General features: G+C 37.6%; 1 protein-coding gene across 6 annotated transcripts; it reads right to left on the bottom strand.

Annotated features, from left to right (window-relative positions):
- Positions 1 to 252: 252 nt before the first annotated feature.
- LOC145641708 (uncharacterized) lies at positions 253 to 9,507 on the bottom strand. Of its 6 annotated transcripts, none has more exons than XR_014115498.1 (8): positions 8,773 to 9,506; positions 5,184 to 6,698; positions 3,984 to 5,048; positions 3,711 to 3,860; positions 3,154 to 3,573; positions 2,986 to 3,024; positions 2,244 to 2,399; positions 253 to 2,140 (listed from the first exon to the last, which is right to left on the bottom strand). XR_014115498.1 is itself a non-coding variant. In XM_081692628.1 (7 exons), exons 2-7 carry the CDS (start codon positions 5,539 to 5,541, stop codon positions 2,882 to 2,884), a joined length of 1,917 nt encoding a protein of 638 aa, XP_081548754.1. In that variant the 5' UTR covers positions 5,542 to 6,698; positions 8,773 to 9,505; the 3' UTR covers positions 2,480 to 2,881. The 6 variants fall into 6 exon arrangements, 3 of the variants coding, with proteins under 3 accessions (XP_081548754.1, XP_081548753.1, XP_081548752.1); XR_014115497.1 differs by having other exon boundaries at positions 253 to 2,131; positions 2,851 to 3,024; positions 8,773 to 9,505; XR_014115496.1 differs by having other exon boundaries at positions 2,851 to 3,024; positions 8,773 to 9,505.
- Between the last annotated feature and the right edge of the window lie 3,621 nt (positions 9,508 to 13,128).

Here is a 13,128-nt window from a genome sequence, read left to right on the forward strand (position 1 = left end):
TCTGGTCTCCCTGACCAGACGTTTCTCCCTCAGGCGTTTGGCCGCCTGAGCCTTCGCTTTTGTAGTTCGGATCAGTGGTCGTCTGCATAGTCCGAGCCATTGTGTCCTGCATAGAAACATAAATGGTCGGAATCCAAGGCAAAGGGTGGTCCCAACACCCCGAGACGGCACTCCCAGTCCTAGACTCAGCCGTCCCAGGTGACCGGCTGGACTCTAACCTAGGCTGTGCCGTGTGTGTTGGTGATGCATCCATTTATTGCAAGAAATATGTACAAGCGGTGAAACAAGAAAAAGAGCTGAGAGAGGCAGAGACGGTACCTTTGGATTTGATATCTGAAGATAGACGGGTCCGGCTGGGTTGATGGAGTACGAGCTTCCTTGCTTGCGCCTGACTCAAACGGATGACTTCTGCTCTCTCAAAGTTCTTTCTCTAGAAAATTTTTGAAAACGTACAAAATTATGAGGGTAAACGGCTATATATAGAGGGTAAATACGGGGGCATTCCCGTAATTTACTTGGAAGGCGAATGGTTACTCTTTGGTGGTAAAATTACCACCAATCGGAGCGTGACATGTGTCACAGATGCCACGTGGCGTGCCACGTCACATCTGTGAGGGGCAAATGTTTAGGGTAATTTTACCCCGCCACGTGGTCCAACCAGAGGACGACACGTGTCAGCCTTAGGGTGGTCCAAAGTGGACCAATTCCTGCTTGACACGTGTCACTCCAGAAATTAAGGGGAAAAATGGCGGCCTTCAGGCCCAAATCAAGGGCACAAATCCCGAGGACCCTATAAATAGGGAGATTTCCCTCTTTTAGAGGGCACGTTTTACCATTTATTACACACTGTCCTTGTGATAGAGACATCTGAGCTTGGAATCCGAGCAGATACCCACCTAAATTTCCGCACTTTTTTCTCTCCCTTCAAGTAACTAACTTGTTCGTCGGAGGCGGAGCACCAGCCAACCGGTGTCTCCGTTTGTTTTGCAGGTACAACTCACACCGGATCAGTCTTCGTGCTGTAACTCTCCCGAGGGACAAAAACACCCAAAACACTTTCCAAGGCTATCAGGAAGGGATTTGATGTTACAATTCTGAAGAGAAAGATGTCTAAGAGTCATACTTGTGTCTGGAAGGTGCTTCAAGTGGAGACGGCAATTGCCAGAGATATAAAGGTAGGTGAGGTTTGAAAGCTTCCATATGATATCTCCCATCTTCTCCATAGTATCAAGCAATTCCAACTCCAAGCTTTGAACCCACTCACATGAATCAATGTTCATCTTAATCCATTGCTCAGGATCCTCCTTCATTTGGAGGAGGTAACTAGAAGGAGAAAAACTCAAAGAATTCTGAGATGCTTTCATTGCCATTTTTGCATCAAACGAAGAGGAAGAAGCACAAATTATTAATCAATTACTACAGAAAAAGGGAAAAACTAAAAACAATTGCAGAGAATCCACAAAAATACTAATCACGAATGCTGATATAAACACAAGAGTGGACCATACAAAACTATCATTAGTGAAAGAATTTAGCATTGGCAAACACTTACTTCCAACACCATGAAGTGACAATGGGCTCAACTCACTTCTGAGCTCTTTCCAGGTTTTTCGAATGTGCATACTGTCCAATGTAATTACAACAGACTCATTCAATTGACATGGCAGGGTTTCGAGTCTGAAATCCAGTGGCAGGAATAGAAATCGCAACTTTTGAAGCATCATGACGCTCCAAGGAAGGCACCTGACTTTGGTATCATGAATATCAACAGCCACTAATTTGTAAAGCTTATCCAAATCTGCAGAAAGCTCATTGAGCCTGCTGGCACCGTCTCCTCCAATGTATAATTTTTGCAAGTTTTGTAGTCCAATGAAGCTAGGAAGGGACTTGATATTGCTACACCGAATAAAAAGTGTCTGAAGGTTGGAAAACTTATTCAAATTTGCAGGCAATTCTTTGACATGATGTTGTTGCTTACAATCCTTAATGGCTAGGTGGCGTAGGCTTGGCAAATATTTCAAATTCAAAAGTAATTTTTCTAACCAAACGCAGAGTGACATATCTAAGTTTTCAGCACTGATCAGATAAGTAGGAGGGGATTGCATGCTACAATTATACTTCAGCCTATATCCTGTGAGACCTAAAAATGTCAGCTTGGTTAGCATTCCAATGAAAGACAAGAATATTTGCCTTACTATCTATTGGTAAAGTTAATTGATACATTGTAAATTATGAAAACATACCTTCACATATCTTGTCTGCATTAACCTTTCTGAAGTGATAATCAAAGATTGTCTCAAAATCACCACGTCCTGAAGTAGAGTACTGATTTTGGGAATTGCAAGTGACATATTTGTTGTTCTCATTGATAAGATCTTTACTGCCAATATACTAAGAATCTGTTTCCAATTAAAAACAATGTGATTGATTACAGACGATACAACGCAAGATTTCATCAAACCAATAAGTGTATGTCCATGATAACTCATCAATCATTGTTTTTATGGTTTGCTCTAGGATAATGTTCTTTATTATTTTAGTTCCAAATTCCTATCAATGGCCTGATTATTCCTACTGAACCACTAGCCGAGGGTAAGTATACTGATTAATAATGATATAATAGTTTTAACAGCAACTAACTTAATATTCTTCGATGAGTGCACACTACACAGTTTTAGCAAGAGTAAATATTTAAAATTTGTATGTAAATGCATGGTCTCGGAGATTTACAAGTCTATTATAAACAAAATGCAAACACACTTCCAATTTTAGTTGCAGCTTCTTCCACTGTCATGTTTTCGGGCCAAAATGGTTGTAGTGTCTCCAAAATAATTTCTTTTTCTTTCTTACCCTTAACGTTATTGTTTTGAGGGATCTGATTCTACTCGTTTTCTGAATCATGATGACTGTTATCACCATTTCCTTGTTTAATTTCTGTAGTCATAATGTCATTTTGATCAGTATGTGTAGCAGGGATACTCTGACCTTCTGGATTTGTATTTTCTCTTCTGCTGGAACAATTATCTGTTTGGACAGAGAAATCAAATTAGAAATCTACTAGACCTCATAATGAGACTTTCTCATAAGAGAACAACCTTTCACCTTTCCCTCATTCTCTTTATATAAGGTTGGGAAAATAAGAAAATAACTAACCATCAAGGTTCTCAGGAGCATCAAGTCTCTTGTTGGTACACAATAGTTCTAGAATTGCATCAATTTCTCTCCCTTCTCTAATAGCATTAGCATCAGCATCAGCATCATAACTTTTAGAGGTAATGTTTTTATGTCCAAATTCAAAAGCAGGATCGTTGTTCCATGAAGCAATAAAACTATTATCACCACACGAAGCTACATGCTGATAAATTGGAGCAATCCCATGTTCATTTTCTAAAGTCAGGGTGGCAATATGTCCACCATTTATAGCATGTTGGTTGTTCACACCGAAAGAACATGTTTCAGGCAGGTTTATCATGAATCCGCCATTTCCCAAAGGATTGAACTGATTTTGTGAATATAAAGCAGTATGCTGTAAGTTCTCATCAATCGGATCTTTACTGACATTAGAATGAGAATCTGTTTGCACAAAAAAATAAAAAAAAAAAAGTAAAGTTTTCAACCTAAGAAGGCTTTATCACTTTCTGATGATTTCAAACTTGCTATATGCAGGGTTTACCATTATCATTAGGAGTGTTGCTTGGAAGCACACGTACCTTTATAAATCCGTGAAACACCACCTTGTTCTGTTGTGATGTGCTCACCCGTACTTATACTGTTGTAAGGATCTGTTGATGTCTGCTCATCAGGAACAGTTTCATGAATTTCCACTGCTGACACAATATTATTGTCTTCATTGCAGCTTTCTGTTGACATTTTGTTACGAGAGTTGTTCAAATGTGAGTAGTATGCATCATCCGTGTCATCAATGATGAAAGATAAAAGAATTGCAACACATATTATGAAATGTACTGGCAACACTTAATTACCTCCAGGAACAACACATAGTTCTATTTCTTGGTCTTTGCTTTCATCCGAGGTATCTGCTGAGGTTTGGTAAAGGGAAGCATCGTAGCCCATGCACTTGTAATATGCTTCCTTTGTATCACTAATGATGGACACTTCTTTTAGTTTCCCAGGCAAACTTTGCATGTTTAAACACTTGGGGAGAGTTAAGTGTTGCAGCTTGCATTGTTTTACAAAACTAAGAGGAAGGGTCTTGATTCCGGTAACGCTGATATCAAGAGTATGCAAATTGACTAACTCATGTAGATTTGACGGCAGTTTTTTTAGTCTGACACAGTCTTTGAGTTGTAATTTTTGCAAGTTGCAGAGTGTTGCTATTTCTTCAGGAAGGAACTCCATTTTAGAACATGTAATGGAGAGTGTCTCTAGGTTGACCAACTGATTCCAACATTTTTCAAAGATACATTTCAATTCAATATATGGATAGAAAATTAAGATTTCCAGGTGATGTAGGCCAATAGGAAGTGACTTGAAGGAGCAATTAATAAGCCTGAGTTTGTCAAGATTCTGATATGGTGGCAATGACTCGCAATGTTGACAGTGATAGAGATTCAGATTCTTCAAGTTTGATAACTTTGCTAAGCTATCAGAGAGTGAACTCATATCTTTGCAAAATAGTAAAGAGAGACATGTAAGACTGACAAGCAAACTAAAATTTTCTGGTAGTTCAATATCACACAAATCCAGATGTAGAGTTTTAAAATTGGATAGCTTGCTCAAGCTATGAATAATGGACTCATCAATTTTAACCACATTAAAGTCAAGAGAGAGATGTGTAAGCCTTGTCAATGTGACAAAGTAGTTGTCCGGAAGGAAAATATTACCAATGATGTAGAGGTAGAGGTGGGTGAGCTCATTAAATTGCGTAATTGAATCTTTTAACTCCTCATTAACATATTCCACGTCCAAAAATCGAACCAATTGTGAATTATTGTTGTTCATATTCCATTGCGAAGGATCCCCCACCAATAGGAGATAACTGGGAGGAGATATAATAAAAGGATTTTGAGCAGCATCATTTCCTTTTTCTGCCATTGTAAGAGGGAGAGAGAAGAGATAAGCTCGACTATTAAAATACGGAGTATTACATAGTGTAACACTGTAACTAGCAGAGCAAACAAATTTGGAGAAAAATGTGAAAGTAAAAGTATTGAAACACTTACCTCCACCAAAAGGATCAGGCAATTGTCCTATCTCTGTTTTAAGTTCTCCCAAGGATTTGCGAACATGCCTATGTTTAACAGAAATGATGACCGAATCATTCAAGTCATATGGCAATGTTTCGAGTCTGAAATATTTGGGCAACATTAGATGTCGGAGTTTGTGTAGCTTCATGATGCTCCAAGGAAGACGATAGATACTGGAATATTGAATATCGAGAAGACATAAATGGGCCAACCCATCCAAATTTTCCGGCAATTCAACAAACCTTGTATTCTTATCACCATGAAGAGAGAGAATCTGAAGGTTGACGAATTGATTTAAACTGGCCGGTACTTTTATTATGAAATTGTGATGCATTGAGCAGCTTAAAATGGCGAGGTGTTGTAGGCTTTATGGATCCATTTGAGCAGCTACAGACGGTGACTTTCAAGTACTTTAGGTTGATTAGGCCGGTAGGAAGGAAGCGGGGACAGCAATCTATAACCCTAAGGTGCAACACATTCAAATCAATAGGCAATTGTGTGAGGTAATCACATCTGATGATGGATAAAGTATCCAAGCTGCATAAATCTTTCATGCTATTAGGTAGGGACTTGATTTTGTTGCAATTACTAAGCTCCAGATGAGAAAGGCTCTTCATTTTTCCTAGATTTGAAGGTAGCTCCGTGAGGGATTTACAATTATTGATAGTTAAAGATGTCAACTTGCATCGATTTGCAATGCTCATAGGAAGTGACTTTATGTTCTTGCAAGATTTAAGATTGAAATGGGTAGGGCTCACCAACTGGCCTGTATTTGCCGGCAATTCAACAAGGGATTCACAGTATTGGAGAGATAAAGATGTCAAACTGGATAGATTTGCAAAGCTATTAGGAAGGTACTTGATGTTATTGCAATAAGAAAGGTCGAGACTGTTAAGGCTTTTTTTCAAGAGTCCCAAATTAGAAGGTATTTTATAGAGAGAAAGAGAGGATAGAGATAAAGAAGACAACTTGGGTAGATTTACAATGCTCATAGGAAGTGACTTTATATCCGTGCAATATTTAAGATTGAAATGGGTAAGGCTCGCCAATTGGCCTATATTTGCCGCCAATGCAACAAGGGATACACAGTGTTCGAGAGATAAAGATATTAAACTGGATAGATTTAAAATGGTACTAGGAAGGAACTTGATTTTTTTTGCAAAAATTAAGTTTGAGATGGGTAAGGCTCACCAATTGCCCTATATTTGCAAGCAATTCTTACAAACATTCACAACCATAAAATACCAAGTGCTCCAATTTGTGAAGCCTAGTGATGGCGTTAGGCACACGTTTCAGGGATCTGGATGAGCTGTGTGAGCTCACCTATCGATTCTCCTATCTCTTTCACATCCTTAAACCTTAAATTCAACTTCAAGCTTGTAACCAAGGCTAGACGAGAAGCAGGGTTATTTGTAATCCATGCCTCTAGATCCTCCCATAATTCCAAGTGACCTTTAAAATCTACTTCTGCGTCAGCTGCCATTTCCTTAGCTTCAACAAGAAACACCAACAATCACTAGTTGAACTATAAATTGGGAAATAAAGGAACAAAGAAAGCAGAAACAATACTACTAAGTAGTTGCAGCTTTTTTAAGATTGCATTAAGAAATTATCACAACTATGAACTTGAACTTGAACCACAACCTCATATAATTAATTATGGTTAATAACAACAACTAATCACCACATAGATTTTTAAATGCATCACAGCTTTTCTGGACCCCACTAAGTAATGGAACAAAGACCCTATATTCCATTGACTTCCTGTTTGCTAGTACCAACTTTCAAATTACTGTTTTCATTTTGTAATGATTTCAACAATAGAGTATTGTTTGACCAATAACTGAATTAAATTCTTAAAAAAAAATTCTATTTCTTGGAAGATAATTTCTTAATGAAGGAATTTACTTCCCACGTTTGGTGTGAAGTTAAAAGTCTGCAAACCCAAAATTTATAAAAATCAACCCCCAAAAAAATATCAAGAATTTTTTAGTGGAAAGATAAACGTCGCCCTCGAATATATAACTAATGCCCACAAAATAAAATAAAATTACAAATTTACCCTTATTTAAAAAAAATTACTCCCCTCAAATAGAATTTGATACTGGTCTCCAAAGGTTCAAGATTTTTCCATATTGACATACACTATCAAGTATCAAGTGGTGATACGAATCAACATTCAATCCCAGCTTATATATTTACAACACAATGAACTAATCTCAAACAACAACAGATTTTTAGTGCTTAATATAATTCAATATCAAACACCATCAAAACTAACGCCAAACTATGAGTAATTCGTATATCATGATACTACCAAAATTAACATCATAGATTAATCGCATGATTTACATCATAGATTAATCGTTAGTTTTTCCCTCATATTTCTAAGTCTACCCTTGATTTACATCAATTAATTCGTATCTCATCATAGATCCCAGTAGACATTATAAATATCAAACAACAACACTAAAAACCATTTAATTAAAAACCAATTTCTAAAAAAAAGGGGGAACCGCCCAAATTTTTCGAACCACCGAGGCTCAAACGCCCAGTTGTTTGAAATTTCTAGGCGTTTCATCTCAACCGCCCAGAAATTTCGAACAACCATACGGTCGTTCGAACAAACTGGGTGTTTGAGCCTAGATTGGTCGAAATTTTTGGGCGTTTGAACCCGATTTAAGAATAAAAAAAAAAGCTTGTCTCCAGCGACCGCCATTCCCTTGTTCTTCCTCGTTATTTCCACGGCTAACGGTGTAGATTGAGAAATTGGAGGTATAAGGAGGTGGTGGTGGGTGGTTGAAAGAGGAGGTGGTAGTGATAAAAGCTTGAATTTCAAGGTGGTTAAAAGTTGTGGGTGATAAAAGGACGTGGTAGTGGTGGTGGTGGTGGTGTGGAGAGTGAATTGTTTTTAGGAGAGAGAAAAGGGAGTGAGGGTTTGGGGGTTAAATTGTGGGGGTAAATTCCTTTTTTATGCACAATTCAAAATTCAACCCACAAATTAAAACTAACTACCATCAACAATCCACATTTCTATCACAAAATCCAGAAAATCAATCACTGCACAAAAAATGCACTTGTTAACCAACCCCCAACAAAATAATCCCAAAATCAGTTTTTTTTTTTTCACCCAAATCCAATTAAACCTAGTTTTTTTTCATAATTGTATTTTGTTAGTAACATTCAACGAAATTAACAAAATTTACACTAAAATTGATACAAAATCCGAATTTACAAACAAATTGACAAAATACAAGTGTGGAAATTCTCAAATTTCTAACCCCCAAAAAAAAAAAGTTGGTTAAAATTGTATTCAATTGGGTTAAACCCAGCTTTTTCACCCAAATCCAAATAAACCCAATCAAAAGATCATCAAAATTTCTAACAAATCCAATTATAACAACAATCAGTTTTTTTACACCCCAATCCAATTAAACCCAGATTTTCCTCAATTAAGTTCTTATCAATTAAATATCAAATCTTTTTGAAAAAAATTAAATGAAAAAAATCAAATGAAAAAAATGTATTCAACTCCAATATCTCAAAACCCCTATTCAAATCAAACCTCTTAATGTTAAGGAAGATTGAGAAACTTGCAGCAATCTCCAATTTCATTGCGAGTAGGATTTTAACAAGCTAGCGCAAATTCGACGTCCTTCATCAATTGTGTTCTTTGACTTGATAACCAAAAGAAACGCCTTCAATTCAGCGGTTGCCTTCTAAACCACGCCATAATTGTCTTTCTCTAAGGCCTCATCTTCTCTCAATTTCTTCAAATATGGGATTTTTTTTTTCTGAAAAATTAGGTTTTTTCAAATTTTGGAACATATTTAGAGATGGGTTAAAAAAAACTTTAAATTATACTATGAGATGAGTGATGAAAGCTCTAGAGACAAAGTTTGATGAGAAATCAAAGAAAGGAGAGGGGAAAGTAGGAAACTCATCAGAGAAATAGTTACAGGCGTGACTCCGTGTGAGTTTATCTAAAAAAAACCAGCAAAACAGTCACACATGTCCCCCACACATGTGGTCACTATTCATAAGGGAACATTTTAAGGGTTGAGGATGAGGATTTCGGTGTGTTAACCAAACATGAAACATCTATCCTCTTTATCAATTCCCAATAACCACAAATAATTATGCTTTGAACCTGAACCTTAACCTTAAGTTATACTCCAATAAGTTAACTGTAACGGCCCATAGTCATACTCTGTTGGTATGCATATCTACTATTCCAGAGCACAAATGTTGAGTTAACTCACTTAACCCTACAACACCTCACCATTTCTTTTTTTTTTTTTTTTTGAAAGAACACCTCACCATTTCAAGCAGCATTTATTCTGAGGGGAGAGAGAGTGAGAGAGAATGATGAAGCAAGTGGGGTATACTTAAAAAGCAATGTATAAAAATTACCCAAAAAGAAAACGTGTCAACTAAAAAAAACTTCCTAAAAAGGAATACGTGTCAACTAATAAAAAACGGAGGTAAGTATGAATCAAAATATGTCAATCGTAACCAATTTTCACACTATCTGTTTCTCTACTTTTTTTTCCCTAATTATAATGCACATATATAAGCATCAAAAAATTTAAAAAAGCATAACACATATGAAGCAAAAAACAATAGTAAAAGTTCATATTTTGAATCACACATTGAAATTAATCTCATAATATCCCATACATATTTATATTTTTAAGAATACTTACAATCAAAGTTTCTCTCTTTAGATTAAATATTCCAAACAAAAACAGCCCAAAATAAAAGTTATATCATTGGTTGTTGGTGCAGTTAGGGCTATACAGAGTGCGGTTTAGATCGCAAATCAAACCGCAATTTTGCGGTTTGGTGCGGTTTGAAAATTGCGGTGCGGTTCTTTAAAATGACCAAACCGAGGTTTGCGGTTTCCCAAATTATTGAGACCAAACAATACCGCAAACTGCACTTTAATGCGATTTGCGATTTTTATACTATATTTTCGTTAAAATTATATAAAAGAACTAAAATATATGAGCTAATTTTTTACTATTAGTTAATTAAAGGTTAATAAAGAGTTTAATATTTAAAGTATCAACTAATAATTATAATATAAAATAAAAGTTTTGTTTTAAAAAGGATAATTACAATTTTAATAAAATACGGTTAAACTGCAAACCGCACCGCATCTTGCTTTGCGGTTTGGAAAAATTACAAACCGCACCGCAAACACCCCTAGATGCAGTGGTGATTGGAACTGCACTTGATAGGGAGGACCATCTGTTTGATCCCCCACAACAACAATTGGGAGAGGTCTGAAACCTAACCACCCAGAAATAATCTGGATTAGCCCATAGGGTGAACCGGGTGGAACACCAAAAAATATTATATTCACTATCCTACAAATAATAAATGTAAATCAATGATTCAATATTATTCCGGCACAATTTTCAACAAATCCATAAATTTCTAATGGTATTGTATGTAGGGACCGCATACAATTATTGTATGTGTATCAGCTCTCGTTTCTTTAGTAAAGATTAGATGATTTAAGAGTTTGATACCCTAAGATCCATAAATAAGCTTTCTTCGAACTTTCTTTCTCACCTTCTATAAATACATAAAACAAGCTGCATGTTACATTGCATACTGTAGACACCCATTTGTGTCTCCCCAAAACCAAACCCAGTGATGAGTACCTTTCACGTCAAATCATAATCGAATGAAGTGAAAGTGTGAAAAGTCTAGTGTTGCGGATAGTTTTAATTTCTTTTGTCTTCTCTCTGTTTTCTAAAAACTTATTTTAAGAAAACAACCAATCCAGTTTGGTTGGTCCATGATATGGGTCCAATAGTAGTGTAGTTGGATGGGGCTTGACAAGGGCTTTCCAACGATATATTATAAGCCCAATTCCGATGAATATTGAGGAAGTTATGGCCAATTTACTAAACTGGGCCCGGTTTGAGCCTTATATGCGGCCCAATGATCTAGGGGAGGGCCTAATATAGATTTATCATTCCTAATGGGTTTTAGTCTTCTAGATTCTTCTAGAAGGTTCTTTTCATTCCTAATTCAATTAGCATTGATAAATTGACTTTTGTTGACTTTTCAGAGTTTTAATTAAAATCAAAGAGCATTTTTGAGGGAAATACGATTTTATCCTCCTGTATGGCAACTTTTATCTGATTTTAGGAAAACGCGTAAATTTCCAGGTCAGCGCCAAACGCTAGTTGTAGCGCTTGGCGCTAGCCTTGGCGCCTGGCGCCAGGGTTAGCGTTAGGCGCCAATAGCTAGCGTTGGCGCCAACCTTGTTTCACGTGCGCCAGACTCTGTTTTGATATTTTTATCTTTTTGGCTGATTTTCTCTATAAATAACGTCGTAAAAACTCCGTTTTGATTCACCTACAACCAGTTTTCATTCATCAATTCTCTCTCATTCTCTTCTAATCATTCGCCATCTCTCTTTCTTTCTCTTAACTAGCTTTTTACATACAAAATTCCGCATTCGCAAGATCTAGAAACACCTAGCTAAGTTCGAAGTTGCCTTCGCCCTAGACGTGAAAGGTTTAATTTCTGAGGTTTTGGTCCCAAATCTCTATTTCAATTATTTAATTTAATTGTTTTGTTTAATATCTTCCTTGAAGTTACTAACGTGTGTATTTTGTTATTAGAAAGAGGTACGAGGCATCAAAGTAAGTGCTTTAATGGTTTAATTGATGTTATGATGTAGAAATCATGTTTAGATTGTTATTATGATTCCTAATATCATGTCTAGGGTAAATTTAATGCTAAATATGATTATTATGATGTCTCTTATGTTCTTCCTAATATTCATTGTTAGTATCATGTTAGGGCTAAATATTTGATTTTTATTATTAGTGACATGCTAGGGTTTGTTATTAATTTTGTTAGTATCATGCCTAGGATCTTGCTATGCCTTAACATGATTATTATTAGAAAATTTTCACATTTTCTACCACTAAAAACACCACGCTTCACATTTCCTACCTGTTAAATTTTTTTTTTTATTTTACTACCACCTAAAACAGAGTTTGTTAAAAATCACTGCCACATGCCTTATTCTGTTACTATTTCCGTTAGTGGGCCCACTCCATCGTTTAGCCACCCCTCCAACACCTTGCAGCCACCCCTCCTCCTCACTGCCACCCCTCACCTCCCCCCTCCCCCTGCCGGCGCCAGCGCCGCCGCGCGAACCCACCCCCTCCCTTTCCCCCACCCTATGCGCATCCAATCCCCCCTTTCCCTTTCCCGTTCTTGAGCTCCGACCCCCACCCCGAACGAAAACCACCCCCTTTCCCCTTCCCTCCACCGGAAATCGGCCCCCTCCCCTAATTCCCCCACCGAAATCGACCCCCTCCCCTTCCCCTACCCTTTTCGGCCGTCCCTAACCCTAAACCACCACCCCAAAACCACCCTAAACGAATTTTAGGGTTTCGGTTGTGGTGGTTTTGGGTTAGGGATGGCCGAAAAGGGTAGGGGAAGGGGAGGGGGTCGATTTCGATGGGGGAATCAGGGGAGGGGGGCCGATTTCCGGTGGAGGGAAGGGGAAAGGGGGTTACGGTGGTGTTGGTATGGGTTTTGGGGGTTATGGTGGCGGTGGTGATCTGGGTTTGGGGGTGTCGGCTTAGGATTAGGATTGTCAATTTTGGGTGGGGAAAAGGGAGGGGGTGAGGTCGCCGGCGCCGACCGAATCTTTAGGCGCTGGCCGCCGGAAGGGGGGAGGGGGAGGGTGGCAGATTAGGGGAGGGAGAGGGTGGCAGATTAGGGGAGGGGGTGGGTGGGGTTGCTGGTTTTTTTTAATTTTTTAAAAATCTTTTTAATTTTTCTTTTTTTTTTTAAAATAAACTTAACGGAAACCCTAACGGATTCCGTTAAGTGGTAGTGATTTTTAACAAAGTCTGATTTAGGTGGTAGCAAAGTGAAAAAA

The sequence above is a fragment of the Chenopodium album genome, chromosome 8 (assembly GCF_948465745.1).
Source record: "Chenopodium album chromosome 8, dcCheAlbu1.1, whole genome shotgun sequence".
NCBI classification, from domain to species: domain Eukaryota; kingdom Viridiplantae; phylum Streptophyta; class Magnoliopsida; order Caryophyllales; family Amaranthaceae; genus Chenopodium; species Chenopodium album.